The sequence below is a fragment of the Dreissena polymorpha genome, chromosome 13, assembly GCF_020536995.1.
Source record: "Dreissena polymorpha isolate Duluth1 chromosome 13, UMN_Dpol_1.0, whole genome shotgun sequence".
Classification (NCBI taxonomy): Eukaryota; Metazoa; Mollusca; class Bivalvia; order Myida; family Dreissenidae; genus Dreissena; species Dreissena polymorpha.
In genome coordinates, this window is record NC_068367.1 from 34,376,432 (window position 1) to 34,392,766 (window position 16,335).

The following is a 16,335-nucleotide window of genomic DNA, read 5'->3' on the forward strand; positions in this document are numbered from 1 at the left end:
CTCCTTATTGCAGATTAGTAATTACAAAAATGTGTATTTCTTAATAACAAAATATTTCTAAGTTTATATTTTTATTCATTTTATTTTTTATTTCACAGTATATTCTAAAAAGATATGTTGTTTTTTCGAATAAAATGGTGTCACAATTAGCTTTTGGGTACTTTTTAAGTCTCATTTAAGTTTCCCCTGCCTAGATAACATGGCTCATTATGATTACACACTGACACTGGTCCTTTTTGAGATCCAATATTTGTTTTAGATTTTCTAGTATGTTTTTTCTTTCTTTTTTTCGTTGGATTTTTTGCCTTTTTTGTTGGATATTTATCCTTTTTTACCAGTATTTCTGTCATATCACAGCCGACAGTATACAAACTCACACTTTTCCTTGGCAAGCTGGTTTACCATAACTAAGTGCACACACTTATGCCAACAAGTGACCCACTTAAATCAGAGGTACGGGAGGTATGGCTGTAAAAAGAATTTCATGACCACTTCTCACACAAGTTATGTGAACGGGCTGCAGATTGAACCCGCAACCCTTGGATTTGAAGCCCAACCTACGCAAACTGGGCTAGCAAAGTAAAATCCAGCTTTTTTATCATGTTACAATTGATTGTGTTGTAAATCTGCACTCTTTGTATCAAAATCAATTTTTCTTAATAATTTCCTTTGTTAATGTAACAAGCAACTGTTGCATAATTGGATTTTATGTTGTTTCAACACTGTAATCATAGTTTAAATGTTACTAAGCTGTACAACGGAAACCTTTTTCGTTTAGAATCACTTAATATAATTGTGTTATAAATAATTTAAGTAAAGTAAAAAAATGTAAAAGGGTAGAAGTGAGAAAATATTAAATCTGTTTTTGTATTTATAGTTATAACCCAGTTAAAACACATATCATATAGAAAAATAAGTCTATTCATGTACATGTCATTGTTAATTGTGTGTTTATACATATTACAAAATAATTAAGTCATTAAAACAGGGAATTTTTTTTCTCCAAAAAATGCTTTAAAATCTTCCTAGTAAGGCTCAATAGTGCTACTCACAGCTTTGACTCCCTGGTACAGTGTGTAGATGTAACTGCACGCCTCCTGAGCATTGATCTTGTCCTCATTTGTGATGCAACTGTCCACTGGGTAACCAGCATCAGTACACTGAGAATAGGAAACAAATAATTGTGGTACCCGGCATCAGTACACTGAGAATCTAAGGAAATAAATAATTGTGGTACCCGGCATCAGTACACTGAGAATAGGTAATAAATAATTGTGGTACCCAGCATCAGTACACTGGGAATAGGAAATAAATAATTGCTGTACCCGGCATCAGTACACTGAGAACATGAAATTAATAACTGTGGAACCAGGCTTCAGTACACACTGGGAATAGGAAATAAATAAATGTTGTACCCGGCATCAGTACACACTGTGAATAGGAAATAAATAATTGTGGTACCCAGCATCAGGACACTGACAATATGAAAACATAATTGTGGTACCCGGCATCAGCATATTAAGAATATGACATAAATAATCGAGCTTTACTCTGTTAAAACAGGGTTTAACCAGTGCTTTCATGGAATTGTTTGTTAAATGAAGTCTCTTCTAAACAAAAATCCAGTTAAGGCAGAAAGTGCGGACTGCACAGGCTCATCTGGGACACACCTTTGTGCACATGCATTAAGCTCCTTTTTCTCAGGACGGGTTTCAATCGTAAATGTGACTTATTTCCCTTTTTATAAAGTAGTAATGCTTATTTTGTAGCAGGGTTTAGCATGTTGTTGTTTTCTAAATATAAGTCAAGAAGAAATTAGTTATAAGATTTCAATGAATAAACAGTTGTTGTTTTTTGGAATAAAAGTTTTCAAGATTTTATTACAAAGGTTCAATCCGTAGAAAGGTGAAAGGGAAATTAACTTCATGTTGCATTTTATTTACAAAACTAAATTATTGGACACCTTCAATGTGTATTTAAGGGAGTCATTCAGTGAAAGTATATACCTTTTGATGTTAGGAATGGTGCCACATACCGGCCAAAAATTTGACCCTAAAAAAACACTGCTGAGTTTATACGGCACAACTTCCCTCTTGAGTAATCAAGATTATGTACTGATGTGTGGTTTACAAATGTGTTGAAATATAATACTGACTACAGCAAAAAGGCCTATTAACCCTTTCCCACTCAGGAAAAATACAAAATTGGCAAGCAGCATAAAACCAAAACAGTCTGCGAGCAATTCGAGTAACTTGCAATGTGTTCAGGTTTTATGCTGTTTGCTGCTTATCATTAGATAATGGTTTGCGAATCTGAGTTGTAAAGGGTCTAGTAAAAAGAAACATCAGAGACTAATTACCGAACTTTCATTGGGCACCGTTATTCTGAAATCGTTTCCACCGAGGGCACCTGCGCCTAGACTGTCATCTGTAAAATGGACGCATGTATCATGTTATAGTTTGGGTGAGCCTTTCTCTCATATTTTTGTAATTAATTCATTAGTAAACAAGAAATGTGTTTGTCAGAAACACTATGTCCCCTTCTGCGCCGCTTTGACTTTTTTTTTACCTTTGACCTTGAAGGATGACCTTGACCTTTCACCACTCAAAATGTGCAGCTCCATGAGATACACATGCATGCCAAATATCAAGTTGCTATATTCAATATAGCAAAAGTTATTGCAAAATGTTAAAGTTGGCGCAAACAGACCAACCAACCAACCAACCAACAGACAGGGCAAAAACAATATGTCCCCCACTATAGTGGTGGGGGACATAAAAAGCTCTAAAGAAATGAAATTAATGTGATCCACATTATGAGAAAAACTGAGTTTAATGCATTTGCATAAAGTGTCATCCCATACGAGTCGGTGCAGCCCTCACAGGCTGATCACTTTCCGCTTTAACCCTTTGCATGCTGGGATATTTGTCGTCTGCTAAAATGTCGTCTGCTGAATTTCTAAAATTAGCATTTTCTTCGATTTTTTTCATTCATTTGCAAAGGCCTTCAAAATTCGGTTCCCGCACTGAAAGGGTTAATAGAATTTAGTGTTCAAAGGATGTCTGGGGTGACACTTTACACTCATGCATTGAACCTCTATTTCAAGTGCCCGTTTCTGTGCTTTCGCTCGCATTGTTTTTGTAAAATGTATTTGTTAAAAGTCATGAAGTGAAGACAATAAAACACTGTAATAAGACTGCCAAAGTCTTAAGGTCTAGATGAGCAGAGTTGTTGGCGGAAAAATAAGTCGCTTTGCTAATTAACAATTAAATTTGCTTTGTGGTTTACTGCAACAAGACTTCAGCTTTCACTTCAGTTAGTTTGGACATCTTTTGAATAAACGGTAGGTCGAATTTAATATTCTATGAATACTTTTTTAAGTTTTGCGTAAAATTATTATTGTAGTTTTTATGTTGTGAGCGGTATTTTACTTAGACATTCATTTTATAATTTTTTAATACTTTCACACACAATTATTTTCATGGTGGCTATTTTTTAGTAGATCAGTCTTGAATTGTAAGAACATTCCAATCCAAGTAAATATATCTGAATAGGTAATAAAATATTGAACTTTTTACAAAAATCATAATTTGGGGGTTATTTTTGTGTTTTTCTGCAGATATTTATTGAAATCACCCTCCTACTGCGCAGCTATCTTTATGTATCAATTCCAGAGACAGCTTAAAAAACAAGAAACCGTCGGAAACGGGTGATGCTCCCCAAAGTTTTTTTAGTCACAACATTGCACTATATATTCAGATAAAAGGAAACGTCTTGAGGGCACAGTAGTTGGGGGGACAAGTATTTTTTTATAAAAAAATTCAAAGAGCCATAACTCTGTGAAAAATCATCCTACCAGAATCTGCTGATAATATGCACATCTCCTCTTGGTAGTGAAGCTTCCCATAAAGTTTCATTGAATTCCGGTAATTAGTTGCTGAGAAATAGCCCGGACAAGAATTGCACTATATGTACAGTAAATGGAAAATTTCAAAAATTTCAAAGGTCCATAACTCTGAGAAAAATCATCCGACCAGAACCGGCTGATAATATGCAAATCTCCTCTTGGTAGTGAAGCTTCCCATAAAGTTTCATTGAATTCCGGTCATTAGTTGCTGAGAAATAGCCCGGACAAGAATTGCACTATATGTACAGTTAATGGAAAATTTCAAAGGGCCATAACTCTTTGAAAAAATCATTCGACCAGAACCCGCTGATAATATGCACATCTCCTCTTGGTAGTGAAGCTTCCCATAAAGTTTCATTGAATTCCGGTCATTAGTTGCTGAAAAATAGCCCGGCCAAAAATTGTGCACGGACGGACACACGGACGCACAGACGGAAGGACGGACAGTCTGGGACAGACGAAGGAGCATAATAAAAGTATCCAAAGTTTTGATCTGGGCCCAGTTGTGACAATTGGGTCTCGTTCAGGGAAAACTGGTCTTAATGCATGTACATGAAGTGACATTCTATATTAGCCTGTGCAGTCTGCACAGGCTAATCAGGGATGACACTTTCCGTTCTTATGGTATTTTTTGTTTAAAGGAAGTCTCTCCTTAACAATAATCTAGTCAAGGCGGAAAGTGTCATCCCTGATTAGCCTGTGCACACTGAACAGGCTAATGTGGGATGCCACTTTATGCACATGCATTAAAGACCACTTTTACAGGCTCAAATGTACACATACCACTCATGTTGCTTTTCCCATTATCACAGAGACCAGTTAGCGCGTTCCCGCCCCTTCTGTATATGTATGTACAAATGTTTACGTACCACTCATGTTGCTATTCCCATTATCACAGAGACCAGTTAGCGCGTTCCTGCCCCTTCTGTATGTGTATGTACAAATGTTTACGTACCACTCATGTTGCTATTCCCATTTCCACAAAGACCGGTAAGCATGCGTTCCCGCCCCTTCTGTATGTGTATGTAGACAGAGGTTTTAAGGTCAGTCTTCACGTACACCTCACCGCCCTGTAACGTGATGAACATGAAGTCACCCTGGATACTAGCAGCAATCCCTAAAAACAAAAGGAAACAATAGTGCATTTGTTGTTGCCTGAATTGGGCTGAAATTATAGAAGGGAAACAATAGTGCATTTGTTGTCGTCTGAAATGGGCCGAAATGATAGAAAGAAAACAAAAGTATGGTTCATTTGTTGTTGCCTGAAATGGGCTGAAATGATAAACATTTAAATTAAATTTTGTGAAGATGACATAAAAACTTCGGATTTAAAGATCGGAAACCAAAATTAACCCAGCTTCTTAGATCGGAGCATAATGAACAAACCTTGTGTGGCCTGCACTGAATGGCTCTCGTCCACTAATAAGGCCACGTTGTCAACAAAAAGCGTCCCATTCTTCACCTGCACCTGCTGTCCATTGGAGTTGATTGTTAGATCCTGTAAATACAATAGAACTGTAGTTATAACTGTCATTGAAGTATAGTAAGAAACCTAAACTTAATGTTTGATGCACAACCATATATAAACTGCACCCAATTTTGAAACAATCATGTCTATTACGGGTATTTATGAAAGCACCATAAAGTTTTTGCATATTAGCATTCAGAATAGCGTTGTAAAATAATACAGCAAAATGTAGTAAAATGTCATTAAAATAACTTCCAATTGACAATTTCATCAAAGCCCCTTATATTATACATGTAATCATAAACATGCTTACAAATCTTGCTGGTACAGAAACAAAGGCTGTTTCTTTTTTAAAACAGATCTTAAACACACAACAAAGAACATTTTAGTTTCTTTTATACCTAATGATAAAATATGACATTTCTGCAGTGAAATAAACAAATTCTTATTTTCACCCGTAAAAATCTCTATGTTCCCAAATATACAAGTTGTATCAATCTGTTAAATACAACTTCACAAAAATAATTCCGGTATTATGCAACTCGCTAGTTTTCCATTTCCGTATTACCATACTAGCCGGACAACTTTTAATGACGTCACTTTGAATGCAGAAAATTATATGAGCATTCTTGGTGAATTATGAACGCTTAAACTTATTTTTTTTTAATTAAATGATTCAAAGTTGTATATAATAAAAGGAATATTACACAAGTCAATTGTTACAAGTGTTTGTATCAGTCTCGTGGCTTGCACTATTTCGTATCACGCTCGAGGCTCCGCCTCTCGAGAGATACGTCATCACACAAGCCACTCAACTGATACAAACACATGGAACAATTGACTAGCGTAATATTCCGTATTTATGCACATCCATTAAGCCCAATTTCCAAGATAAAGGCTCATTTTATTGAAAGCTTTGAGGACGCCAAAATCCAGATCTACCTTGCGGCAAGTAAGGAAGGAGTGATCCACATCGCAGTCCACCACAGAGAGGTACACGGACCAGACATTCTGCGAGTCTGTTGCCATATTGTACGTGCACTGGCCAAGAAAATTGTACTCATAGCCGTCAAACGTCCGGTAGAGCGACTTGCCGAAGTTGACGCAGTAGGTGCTGACTGGTGACTCTGTGTCTGAAGACAATATGAGTCGCGTTTTGAGAAAACCGGGCATAATGCATGTGCGTAAAGTGTCGTCCCAGATTAGCCTGTGCAGTCCTGCACAGGCTAATCAGGGACTACACTTTCCGCTTTTACTAGATTTTCGGTAAAATGGGACTTCCTTTAAACGAAAAATATCATTTTGTTCCCATCTCAAATATTGGAGTCTTCTAAAAAAATTAAGAGCCTATCACAAATTGTAGGGGCCATCGGCTAGTGGGTCCCTGCTGGTTCCTGTCCCTGCCACTATCTGTTTTACCTGATTTATATTGTTTACGCTAACTGGTCACTTAAATCAAGAATCAATGGGAAAAGAAAATTAATTTATCAAAAAACATTAACACACTTGTTTATGAGTACGTTTCCAAAACTTATGCATTGGGTACTTAGATGTCCCAAGAATTAATTGTGTGTATATCCCATGTATAAATTCAGATACAATGCCTGGTATAACAAATCTGTACTATTTGGTTACAACTGTAATAGTCTAGGTTTCAAATGACATGCATCACTGGAAACCACATTCAAATACGTCATGCTACATGATTGAGGATACTTTTTTTTTAATCTTGTATTTTATATTAAGGTCCTGTGTCCGATGCCTTCACGAATATTAAACTAATTACACGACAAATTGTCTAAAACGCTACATGCAGGCTGGTTCACCTTGTCATATGTACCTGTTTTGTGTTTGCCTTTATGCAGTGGGTACTTAGATGTCGCAAGAATTAATTGTGTGTACATCCCGTGTATAAATTCAGATACAATGCCTGGTATAAAATAACACATGTATGAGGAAAGTGTATAACTTTGCTTTTTCGTTTGGATTCTTTTTCACCATTTTCAACAGCAAATCAGTCATACCCCGGCAGTGATAAAAGCTCCTCATACTTTTCCTGGGTTTGCTGGTTGACCAGTAATAAGCACTTCTACATTAAACCTTTACCACTTAGATACGTACTTAACCCTTTACAGGTCCGAGGGGTGAACGGAAGACTGTTGTAACTCATATTAAATAAAGAGGGAGATACTGCAGTTGTCGTTTAGCCCTCATACAACTTAAGATACGTATTTTGACGTGTTTGTAGTCCCTAAGAAAGTTTAATTTAATTAAAGATCTTGCATGCTAGATTCAAGTTTTATCGGCTTCATTTCCAATCCATAGATACACATGAGCAGCAAACAGCATAACACCTGAACAGACTGCTAGTTACTCGTAGGCTGTTCTGGTATTATGCTGTTTGCACATAGCCATTTTCACTTTGCCTCTGAGTGGGAAAGGATTAATGGTCTCAGGTCGGTACTGTACTTATAGGGTTTAAATTAAAAACATTAAAACCTGTGTTTTTTCACCATTTTGAGACGGGACCACGTCCATTTGAATTTGAACAAATCGCGTTGTTTTTAATAAAATTAGGAAATTTGTGTTGTTGATATTAAAGTACTTTTGCATTTAAAATAAAATAAAATTGTTAAAATTGACTAAGGTTCAACTTATGGAGTATTCTGGTACCCTGCTTCTTTTACCGTTACGTAGTGAAAGGGGAAGGAACTCCCAGTGACGTAGTGAAAGGGGAAGGAACTCCAGACAACTTATGCAGCTGCACAGAGTGATGAACTAAATGTTGCAATTTCTTAACCCTTTGCATGCTGTTAAATTTGTCGTCTGCTAAAATGTCGTCTGCTGAATTTCTAAAATTAGCATTTTCTTCAAAAAAAATACAAAGAATATTATCAGAAAAGCAAACAATTTGGATCCTGATGAGACACCACGTTCTGTGGCGTCTCATCTGGATCCAAACTGTTTGCAAAGGCATTCAAAATTCGGTTCCCGCACTGAAAGGGTTAACATCAAAGCATTTCTTTAAAAAAATGTATATTTTTGTGTGTTTGTGGGAGTGGGGGCAGGGGGAGTGCAATAGGGAGTTTGGGGCTGTTATTTATGAAAAATATACACTTTTTAAAAAAAGGGAATGAAGCAGAATTTCCACCTCATATTTGAACACATAAACCACTGTAACAGGGATGAAATTAACTACATACAAACACACCTTGTACGGAGCATTTAGTGCACGCTCTACCCGAGCGACCAAAGCTGCCTCCGCCGCTGTTGCAGCACATGGTCCTGACTGGTCTCCACTCCAAGGAACCCCTCGAGCTTCTCACCACTGCATGTCTTGTACTTGTAGCAGTACTGGTCACCCATTATGTTCTCTGGAATTGATTCGTCGCAAAATAGATATTTTAATTGTCTGGTGCTAGAAAAAAACCTCCCTTTGTATAAGTCAATATTGTATATATGTGTATCAGCACTGGTCATCCATTATGTTCTCTGGAATTCATGCATCACAAACATGTTTAAACAGTCTGGTGCAAGAAAATCATCTCCCTTACTATAAATGCACATTGTGATAGGATTTTGTTAACTCTATTCGTAACAGTAATGGTCACCCATCTCCGCAATTAATCCATCACATGCATATTAATATGAGTCGTGATCTAAGAAAACTGGGCATAATGCATGTGCGTAAAAGTCGTCCCAGATTAGCCTGTGCAGTCCGCACAGGCTAATCAGGGACGACACTGTCCGCCTAAATTGGATTTTTGCTACAAAGAGACTTCATTTAAACGAACTTTAATGTCATAAAAGCGGAAAGTGTAGTCCCTGATTAGCCTGTGCGGACTGCACAAGCTAATCTGGGATGACACTTTACGCACATGCATTAAGCCCAGTTTTCTCAGAACACGACTCATATATAAATGAGCAATGCTCTGGGAAAACAGGGCTTAGTACATGTGCGTTAAGTGTAATTGGGCATTGGCCTGGGGTCGTATTCCAGAAACATCGTAAGTCATTTCTTAAATATTTTCACTTAAGTTCAAAATTTGAATGTTTTGTATTTCTTTACTAAATAAAGACATGCATGTTTTTTTGGTATTACTCAAACAAACTTGACACAATAATGTTATTTTGATGTTATTTTCGATGCCTAACTATTGCAGTATGAAAAGAAAACACTTAAGAAAAATTCCCAATTTAAGGATAGAAATGAAATTTAACTTAAGATGCTTCTGAAATACCACCCCTGAGATGTCCGCACAGGCTTACCAAGAACAACACTTTCTGTTTTTGTTATTTTTCGTTTCAATTAAGTGTCTTCTTCACGAAAATCCAGTTTAGGCAGAAAGCGTCGTCCTTGATAAGCCTGTGAAGATTGCACAGGCTAATTTGGGACAACACTTTCTGCACATGCATTAAGCCCGTTTTTTCCCAGAGCTCATCCCAAATATTTCCGATGCTTGCTTACCGGTCTCATCTTCGTCACAGCTGTATCCGTTGAACCCATTGTTGCACACGCACGTGTTCGGACTGGTACAGTTGCCATTGATGCATGGTGGATCGCATGAAGCTGTTTTAAAAGAGCATCTATAGATCAAAATCAATTCACATATAGGCAAGTAAGGTACAAAGCTAAACCCTTATTTTGGAAGATTACTAACGAAAAATTCAGTCAACATCTCAAATCCATACAATTTCTTTAGACTTAAGTTACTTCAGGCATCTATAAGTCATTTTGCAATACAATAGTTCAAACTAGTAAATATTTCAAATATTCCTTTACAGTTATTAATGTTAAACTTTTATAAATCCAACTTTTTTTTTTTAATTAATTCTCAGTTCACCAGTTAGAGAAAAAAAAGAAAATTATGTATCCTTACTTCGAAAGTTCAACAGATTATAAATACTTAATAATAAGCAGATTTTAGCTAAGAAGACACTCATACAAAAAATATACCATTAAAGCGGAAAGTATTGTCCCTGATTAGCCTGCACAGGCAAATCTGGGACAACACTTCACGCAAATGCATTTAGCCCTGTTTTCCCAGAGTGAAGCTCGTATGTAAAGTAATCAAATCCTAAACCTTGGTCGCACAGTGCTCCACTCCAGCCTGCACAGCAGGATTCCATTTGTACTTCTTTTGTCCTTTAAAACAGATATATAAAAAATAGGTCCAAAGTTGTGTATTCTTATGTTTGTTTTTTTATTATTCTTCATTTACTATGGGTTAACTTTGAGCTGATTAGTTTTCAATAAAGATCATATTTTTATTGAAAACATGAAAAGTATATGGTTTTAACTGGACACTGGACAATGCTTTATGACATCATTATTATTTACAGATAAACTTTTAATCATTTCAAAAATGGTCTTATGACGTTTTGCTTATTTTTATACTAGCATCACGTTTTGGGCCCTGGTTAGCAATATTGAACAGATTTTCACATACAACAGCTTGCATCTAATTCTCTTTTAAGTCTAAGTTTAAGCAAAGTGAAAATAGCTATGTGCAAACATCATAAAACCAAAACAGCCTGCGAGTAACTCGCAGTCTGTTCAGATTGTATGCTGTTTGCTGCTCATCAGTATCTTAGGGTTGGAAATGTAGCCTTTAAATGTTGAATCCAGTAAGAAAGGTCTTTGATTAAATGTAACTTTCTATGGGACTACAAATGCGTCAAAATACGTTATAAGTGGTAAAGGGTTAAACAAACCTCATGCCTTAAACAAAACAAAAATACGTACTTCTGAAAGACAACAACAGGTGTATCGTTGGCGTTCTTCATGCTCTGCCAGGACAAGATTCGGTCATACAGCTGTTCGGTAGTGTAGATATTGAGGCCAGACATAGTCTTGTTCAGGGTCCAGCCGGCTAAGGTCAAGGTCATGAAATTCTTAGCCCTGTCTTCAGTGTAATCCGTCTGCATTTGGACAACATCGCAAATGTGGCTGAAATAATCACAAATACAGCTATTTTTAACTTCGAAATCGGAAAATGTATTGGTACCAGGCCAATTGGGAAAAATTAGCTAAAATAAATCAGGTAATGGGAAAATTAAAGTAGTGAAAACTTCATCTTTTTAATTGCTGGGTAATTCCACATTCTTTTACATGCCTTTTTTTCTGAAATGATATGTTCCAGTGCTCATTTTATTTGTTTACTTGCTGGATAATGTGCTTTTGGGACAAAATTGACGCATTTTTTCTTCCTTTTGTGAATTTTTCGGATGACAATTGGAATTTTGTAATGTTCCCTTGATTTTGAGTGTGCCTTATAAGGCTACTTCATAAAGAAGGAAAAAATTGCTAAATAAAATAGCACAATGACAAAATGTATAGGATTTAATGTTATAAACTGCCCTGCTTGTGAAAATCTATGGCTAAAAGACAGTGTATAGAGGATTTAACTACTAAATGAAAATTTACAAACATTGAATTGTATGGGGTATTCAACCAAGAATAATTGTATATGATTCATATTATTTTCTTTTAACAGGCTTTAGACAGTTCAGTAATTATTAAGAATTTTTGCAAGGTCAAAATTTGGTTGAAAAGCAAAACTTGGGCAGTACCAGAAAGGCTGCCATAAACTAGAATACAATTTACATACGGAACAATGTATTGTTTTAAAAATAAAACCTTTCCCATATTTAAGAATAATGTGTCTTTGACTGCGATCTTGCGAAAATCTGTACTTATTTGGTTGGAAATCATATTCACTAAAATACGCCATGCTTCATGATTGAGGTCAGGATACTTATTTTTTAAATCTTGTAATTTGAAGTAAGGTCCAGTGTCCGATGCCTTCACGCATTTTTAACTAATTACACGACAAATTGTCTAAACCGCCACATTCAGGCTGGCTTCGCCTTGTCATATGTACCTGTTTTGTGTTTTGCGAGACCTCATTCATTACAAAATGACTGAGTAATTTCATTAGTTATAAATTGGCTCATAAATATTTATGATCACGAAATTTTGTCAGTAATTAATCACACGTTATATAATGTGGGATCCATCGATGATTGGTACATTGTAGACAATTCTTCAATATAAACGAATACTGTATGAATAAGGGGAGTAACTGTATTTAAAAAAATCGGGAAAGCCTCACAAAGTTATCTCCCCTAAATATCGCCAATATGCGAACTAAATGTTGTATCGGAATACGTGTATACTTCGTAAGAGCAAAGACCTATAGAATATATTCTATAGGTCTTTATTTAGATGTCATATTTATGATCATATGATCGGAAATAAATGTTATTCAATCATATTATATTATATTCATTCATTTGTTGTTGTTTTAATCCAGAACATATTGGCGGTGTTCCTATTTAAGATATAGGTTCACTTTAAAAATTTGCGAACAAAAACACAAAAAAGTTGGAAAAACAGTATCGCTGACACCAGGTTATGAGGGTTTTTTTAGTTACTAGGGCAAGGCCGTAGAGCGCCAATCGGCCAGCGCGTCCCACTAGACAAGGACGGTAAAAAGCTGATCTGTCAAACTATTCTCATCATTGCGCTCAATTGTTGTGTTGGTTCCTCTGACTTGTCGTTGTTGCGTGTTTACGGGTATGTTAGGGCGCCTAAACGACATCACACCAAAACGACAATTAAACGCGGTCATTATAGTTGCCTACACGCGGACACGCCAAACCAACAAGTTACTCCATTTGTCGCATCGGCGCGCTTTCTATTTGTCGTACTTCAAGCCCGCTTATACAACAGAACGAGAAATCAGTTACCATAGAGAACAACTAGTGCTTGCCATCAGGCGTGTCGACGATTACCATTGGTTCTGGGGTGGTATTCCAGAAAAATCTTAAGTCATTTCTTAAATAATTTCACTTAAGTTAAAAATTACAATGTTTTGTATTTCTTTACTAAATAAGGAAACACATGTTGTTGTTTATTGTTGTTGTTTTTTTTTTGGGGGGGGGGGGGGTATTTCTAAAATAACATTGGCATAATGATGCTATTTAAATGTATATCTTGATGCCAATCTATTGCAATATGAAATGAAACACTTAAGAAAATATCCCAATTTAAGGATAAGAATAAAATTTAACTTAAGATGCTTCTGGAATACGACCCCTGTACACTTGAGCCGCGTTGTGGGAAAACTGGACTTAATGCATGTGCTGACTGCACTGGCTTATCTTGGATGATATCTAACGCACATGCATTAAGTCCGGATTTCCGAGATCCGGGCGTATTTGTTTAAATGCCAAACATTGTTGTGAAGCTCCCAAGAAAAAAAATAACAGAGTAATTAACACCGACGTAGCGCTTACATGCAACTTTTGTATTGACAGATATAAATGAGTCGTGTTCAGTGAAAAAGGGGTTTAATGCATGTGCAGGTCGCACATGCTAATCACGGACGACGTTTAATGCATGTGCAGGTCGCACATGCTAATCACGGACGACACTTTTTGCAAAGACTCGATTTTTGCTAAGAAGAGACTTTCTTGAAACGAAAAATACGACACTTTACGCACATGCATTAAACCCCATTTTTTCTGAGCACGGTCTAACTAAGATTTTGTTAAGCTTTATTTTAGCATGATAATTAACATGACCGCACCGCTCTAAAAATGCCGGCGACGGACCTGTATAGGTTTTTAAAATTGTATTTAGGCTATTCTTTTGATTTTATGAATATGATTAATTCTCTATACATCCATGTTGATGCATTAATGACGTATTTAGAAAGACAATATGAACTGCCCAAGAGTGGGCTGTTTTGGATGTAACTAATTTTGAATGTATTTTCAAAGCAGTTCATTTACAATTTATTAATTATTTCTTATACGCTAAGTGTTATTTCGTGACATACTTAAGAAAAGGGGTGTTCTTTTAAAACTGTTCTCTGGCTTGTAAAGAACCAACATTAAAGTAAACTTTTCCCTTTCAATGTGATTGGCCGATTTGAAAACTTGTGCGCACGGATTTTAAAATTTATTTTATACTTTGTTTAAGCTTTGAACACGCAGCGCTAAAATTATAAGTTTGTTCTGAAAATATTTATCATCGGAAGTTGCGATAATTTGGTGGAACATATTAAAACAGGAATCTTGTCAAGTAGAGAGATAAGTGCGGTAGGCATAATGCTTGAGGATTTTAAAAATCTTTAAATGCACAAATGGCATGAATTTATATGTATGTTCAAAACATTGCATTCAAATTTCAGATTAATTAAGATCCTTTCTCACGCAACATTGATGGTTTATACATATCTATAATATAACATGCAAAGCACAAATCGAAAAGTACGTCGGTGTAAATGCACACATATAGACTTTATTCTATTCCGAAATAAATGCCGGCAGATTTCGTGGAAAGTTATGAAATTCTTATGCGCCAATCTTATTATTCAATATTTATATAAAAAAAAGAATTGCTAAGTAACAATTGCAACATGTAAGGTTCTAATTGCTCAGCAGTGCTCCATGAAAAAGCTACAATTGCAACATGAATTGTTAACCCTTTGCATGCTGGGAAATTTGTCGTCTGCTAAATGTCGTCTGCTGAATTTGTAAAATAAGCATTTTCTTCATTTTTTTTCAAAGAATTACTATCAGAATAGAAAACAGTTTGGATCCAGATGAGACGCCACGTTCTGTGGCGTCTCATCTGGATCCAAACTGTTTGCAAAGGCCTTCAAAATTCGGTTCCAGCACTGAAAGGGTTAAACATAGATTTACTTTAAGAATACAAAACGTTCTTACCTTGCTCCATAAACAGTTCCGAGGGTCAATACCAATAAAACAAAAACATGTAGGGAATTCATAGTCCCTAAGGACTTCGGAAAACAGCGGCCGAAAAGTTTCTCAACCACCACTGAGTGTTGTATTATAGTCGCGCACAGAGTTGAAAACTGGAATGACCGGACGTATATCCTCGCTGTCCGTTGTCGGTTTTCAACGGGTTTCGTTTTCCTGCGGGTTTTATACATCGCTTTGAGGTTGAAATTCAATCCTTAGGTTCCGTGCCAGGGTGACAGACTCTTCATCGGTGATTGGATAGAGGTAAGAATAGCCTCTCGCGCGCAAACAAAACGACATATGACGCCATTGTGGTATCGAAATTCGTGTGGGCTAGTATGTTTGTATTAGATTCAACGATCGTTTCCAAAAGCTGGCTTGCCAAAATCTATATCTGCTGTTGCGCTTGGTAAACAAAAGCAAACGGCGCGTTTGTGTTCTTTAATTAGTCCGTATTAATGACAATCGCTTTGATGCTAATTGATGTTGTCAAATGAAGATATGACCACATGTCGCGCAAAAAAAAACATGACAGAAAATAAAAACAACGTTCTTGGAACCCTAATAGTATTGCATAACAAATGTACACACGTCGCTGTTTAAATTGTCCATTGTCTGCCAGCAATCCCTTGAATCCAATATCGACATGCATTAAGCGAGGTGTGTGCAGATGTACGGCTTATCAAAGTGTTTTTTTCATAACTGTATGGAATTTTTATTTGTATGTATTTTCTTTTTTTATTTAATCTTTTTTTTTTTTGGGGGGGGGGGGGGGGGCTGGGGGTGCATTCTATGTTAATTTAGCTCCATCGTTTTATTTCTTAGCATTTATTCGAACCAACGTATCGATGACGGACTAATATTCATGCATGTTCACGATTATTTATTATTCAAAGATAACATTATAAACAAACATACGATTATTGGTTCGACATCAGCCCGACGTTGAACGATAGACATCACGAAACGTTCAGAAAGTTAGGTAATCGTACGGTCGGCCCCTACGTCGTTTCGATAGAAATGTATTACATGGGAAGTCGTCTTCGCAAAATAATATTTAAGGTGAACCGTTCACATATTCTCTTATTTTTGAAAATTTTCACTTACATTTGCAATCAGAAATATAAAAAGTGCATGCGTTGGGATTCGAATCTAGGAACATCAAGAAGAGAAATTAAAAAGCTCT

The 16,335-nt window shown here is 36.3% G+C and overlaps 1 protein-coding gene across 1 annotated transcript in view; it reads right to left on the bottom strand.

Annotated features, from left to right (window-relative positions):
• Positions 1–15,345, bottom strand: part of LOC127856246 (mucin-2-like) — a 59,730-nt gene extending 44,385 nt beyond the window's left edge. The window contains exons 1-10 of the mRNA XM_052392339.1: positions 15,114–15,345; positions 11,122–11,325; positions 10,460–10,521; positions 9,844–9,945; positions 8,587–8,749; positions 6,318–6,508; positions 5,294–5,405; positions 4,863–5,024; positions 2,360–2,427; positions 1,053–1,160 (exon numbers count right to left, since the gene is read on the bottom strand). Coding sequence (XP_052248299.1) covers positions 1,053–1,160; positions 2,360–2,427; positions 4,863–5,024; positions 5,294–5,405; positions 6,318–6,508; positions 8,587–8,656 — 711 coding nt within the window. The 5' untranslated portion in view covers positions 8,657–8,749; positions 9,844–9,945; positions 10,460–10,521; positions 11,122–11,325; positions 15,114–15,345. The remainder of the gene's footprint in view (positions 1–1,052; positions 1,161–2,359; positions 2,428–4,862; positions 5,025–5,293; positions 5,406–6,317; positions 6,509–8,586; positions 8,750–9,843; positions 9,946–10,459; positions 10,522–11,121; positions 11,326–15,113) is intronic.
• Positions 15,346–16,335: the final 990 nt, after the last annotated feature.